Consider the following 2,450-nt stretch of genomic DNA (forward strand, 5'->3'; position numbering starts at 1 on the left):
AGATTTTATCTGTGTGAGCTGTCATGAGACAATGGAGCCACTGAGTTCACTGGGTTTGTACTGCAGGGCTTCACTAGGCGTTCATCCAGGGGTAAAAGCTTCCTCACCGGCATCGGCTCACTGTGACAGGTAAAACCAAGGAACAGGGATCTTGCGGCTGCTCTCAGAGGGTGTTGCGCTACCTGCCACTCCTAACCAATGGGTTAAAATCAGACCCATGTTAGCACAAACTTGTTAGCTTCAAACTTTAGCCCTTGGGGATTTTAAAACCTTGTCGGAGTGTTGCTCTTCTCATAACTTGAAGTTCAAGTCTGAAGTGAAGACCTCGGGTAAGTGAGGATGCCAGCCATGAGGGATGAAGGCTGGACCTCTCAGCATCTCCCAGGGCTTGATCTCCTCTGCACCACCCTGCTGGGGCAGCAGCTCCATGCTGCTGGCTGGTCCTCCCAGAGGAGGGCTGGCTGGAGCCACGAGAAGCTCGCAGGAGTGATAACCATTCTGGGCTTCCCATCCTGGCCCCAGACTTTTCCAAGCTGGGCCTGAGATCTGGATTGTGCCACCACCAGAAGGAGGCTGCTGAGAGGCAGCATTTGTGGGGTACAGAGAGGACATGGCTGCGAACACACTGCCTCTCTGGTTAACGGGTTATTTGCAATAAGAATCGCTAGGTAAGAGTCATTTGTGCAAGCTGAGGTGAACTGTCAGCGATGGGGTACAATGTACTGATCTATGGCTTCTGGCAGAGCAGTGCGGAGTCCTGGCTACCTCTTCCTTGCTGCTGTCTCCTGTATGACAGAGGTGACACATTTCCCCTCCTATTTAATAATGGCATCTTATTTTCACATGCTGCTTTACGTGTCTCACCTGAGTTTTTCACCCTTAGACCTGACATCCATCACCAGGCAGAACTGGTACCTCAGCCAAGCCACATGATGGGGCTGTTTGAGAACTTGTCGTGTCACCACTCCATTGACGACTTCCGCAACCAAGTCTACTCCACGCTCTACTCCATGATCAGCATCATGGGCTTTGTTGGCAACGGCATTGTGCTGTATGTCCTCATAAGAACGTACCAGCAGAAGACGGCCTTCCAGGTGTACATGCTGAACCTCGCCGTGTCTGACTTCCTCTGCGTGTGCACCCTGCCCTTGCGGGTCATCTACTATGTCCACAAAGGGAACTGGTTCTTTGGAGACTTGCTGTGCAGGATCAGTTCGTATGCGCTCTATGTCAACCTGTACTGCAGCATTTTTTTCATGACTGCGATGAGCTTCTTCCGTTGCATAGCCATTGTTTTTCCAGTCCAGAACATCCATTTGGTAACAGAGAGGAAAGCTAAATTTGTCTGCATCGGCATCTGGATTTTTGTCACCCTGACAAGCACTCCCTTCCTGCGAAATGGGACGTACCAACACAACAACAAGACCAAGTGCTTCGAACCCCCAGAAAACTCTCAGAAGACAAATTTAATTGTGATCCTGGATTTTATTGCCCTCTTTGTGGGTTTCATTTTTCCCTTTATTGTCATAACTATCTGCTACACCATGATCATAAGGACCCTACTGAAAAACTCCTTGAAGAAGAACCAGGCTAACCGCAAGAAGGCGGTGTGGATGATCATCATTGTGACGCTCACCTTCCTGGTGAGCTTCACCCCATACCACATCCTGCGTACGATCCACCTCCACGTGCTGTGGAAGAACACCAGCTGCGAGGACGCCATATACCTACAGAAATCGGTCGTGGTAACGCTCCCCTTGGCAGCTGCCAACTGCTGCTTCGACCCGCTTCTCTATTTCTTCTCAGGGGGCAACTTTCGGAAGAGGCTTACCACATTCAGGAAGGCTTCTTCCTCCAGCCTAACCCAGGCCTTCAGGAAAAAGTTCTCCATAAAAGAGAAGGATGAGGAACCCTTTGGAGAATGCAATAGGGAGAACGGAAAGGCAGCCGTGATGCCTTCATAAGTGGGTTAGACCTTCCCCTGAGACCTCAGGTGGGCAGTGGAGATCTTGGAACTTTTCCACGGTGGAGGCTCACAAGCCTTTGTTGCACCTAGAGATGTAATAATCAAGGTGGACAGTCCAGGGTTTTTGCTACTTGGTGGTACAGCTGCTGCTGGGGTTGTCCAAACCCCGTCCTCAAGAGCACCGCTTGGACATGCACAGCCACTTCGTCCAGAGGAACCACTGCCAGCCAGTGCCATAAAACTGATGATCTGATGATGAACTCGCATAAACTCTTCAAAGCTCTTATTTGGGAATTTGCTTCATTCCACAGCTCTCCAAAGAGTGTTAATTCTCCAAGTCCACAGGAAATATAAACACAATGTCTGTGTGCACGGCGTTCCAGGGGTTACTGACAAATAAAGATGGGCATTTCCATGGAATCTGCAAACAGCTGCGCAGTATTGACATAGCAGAGGCCAGGGCAGCTCCTGCCCGCCTCCCAGC

General features: G+C 50.3%; 1 protein-coding gene across 1 annotated transcript; it reads left to right on the forward strand.

Annotated features, from left to right (window-relative positions):
• The first annotated feature begins 929 nt into the window (after positions 1 to 929).
• CYSLTR1 (cysteinyl leukotriene receptor 1) lies at positions 930 to 1,964 on the forward strand. The gene has a single exon (XM_010140329.1). The coding sequence runs from the start codon at positions 930 to 932 to the stop codon at positions 1,962 to 1,964; it is 1,035 nt and encodes a 344-aa protein (XP_010138631.1).
• The last annotated feature ends 486 nt before the right edge of the window (positions 1,965 to 2,450 follow it).

This window comes from Buceros rhinoceros, unplaced genomic scaffold (assembly GCF_000710305.1).
Source record: "Buceros rhinoceros silvestris isolate BGI_N320 unplaced genomic scaffold, ASM71030v1 scaffold24027, whole genome shotgun sequence".
NCBI lineage: Eukaryota > Metazoa > Chordata > Aves > Bucerotiformes > Bucerotidae > Buceros > Buceros rhinoceros.

Coding starts and splice junctions, on each gene's coding strand:
- CYSLTR1 (XM_010140329.1), top strand. CDS start 930: ATGATGGGGCTGTTTGAGAACTTGTCGTGTCACCACTCCATTGACGAC.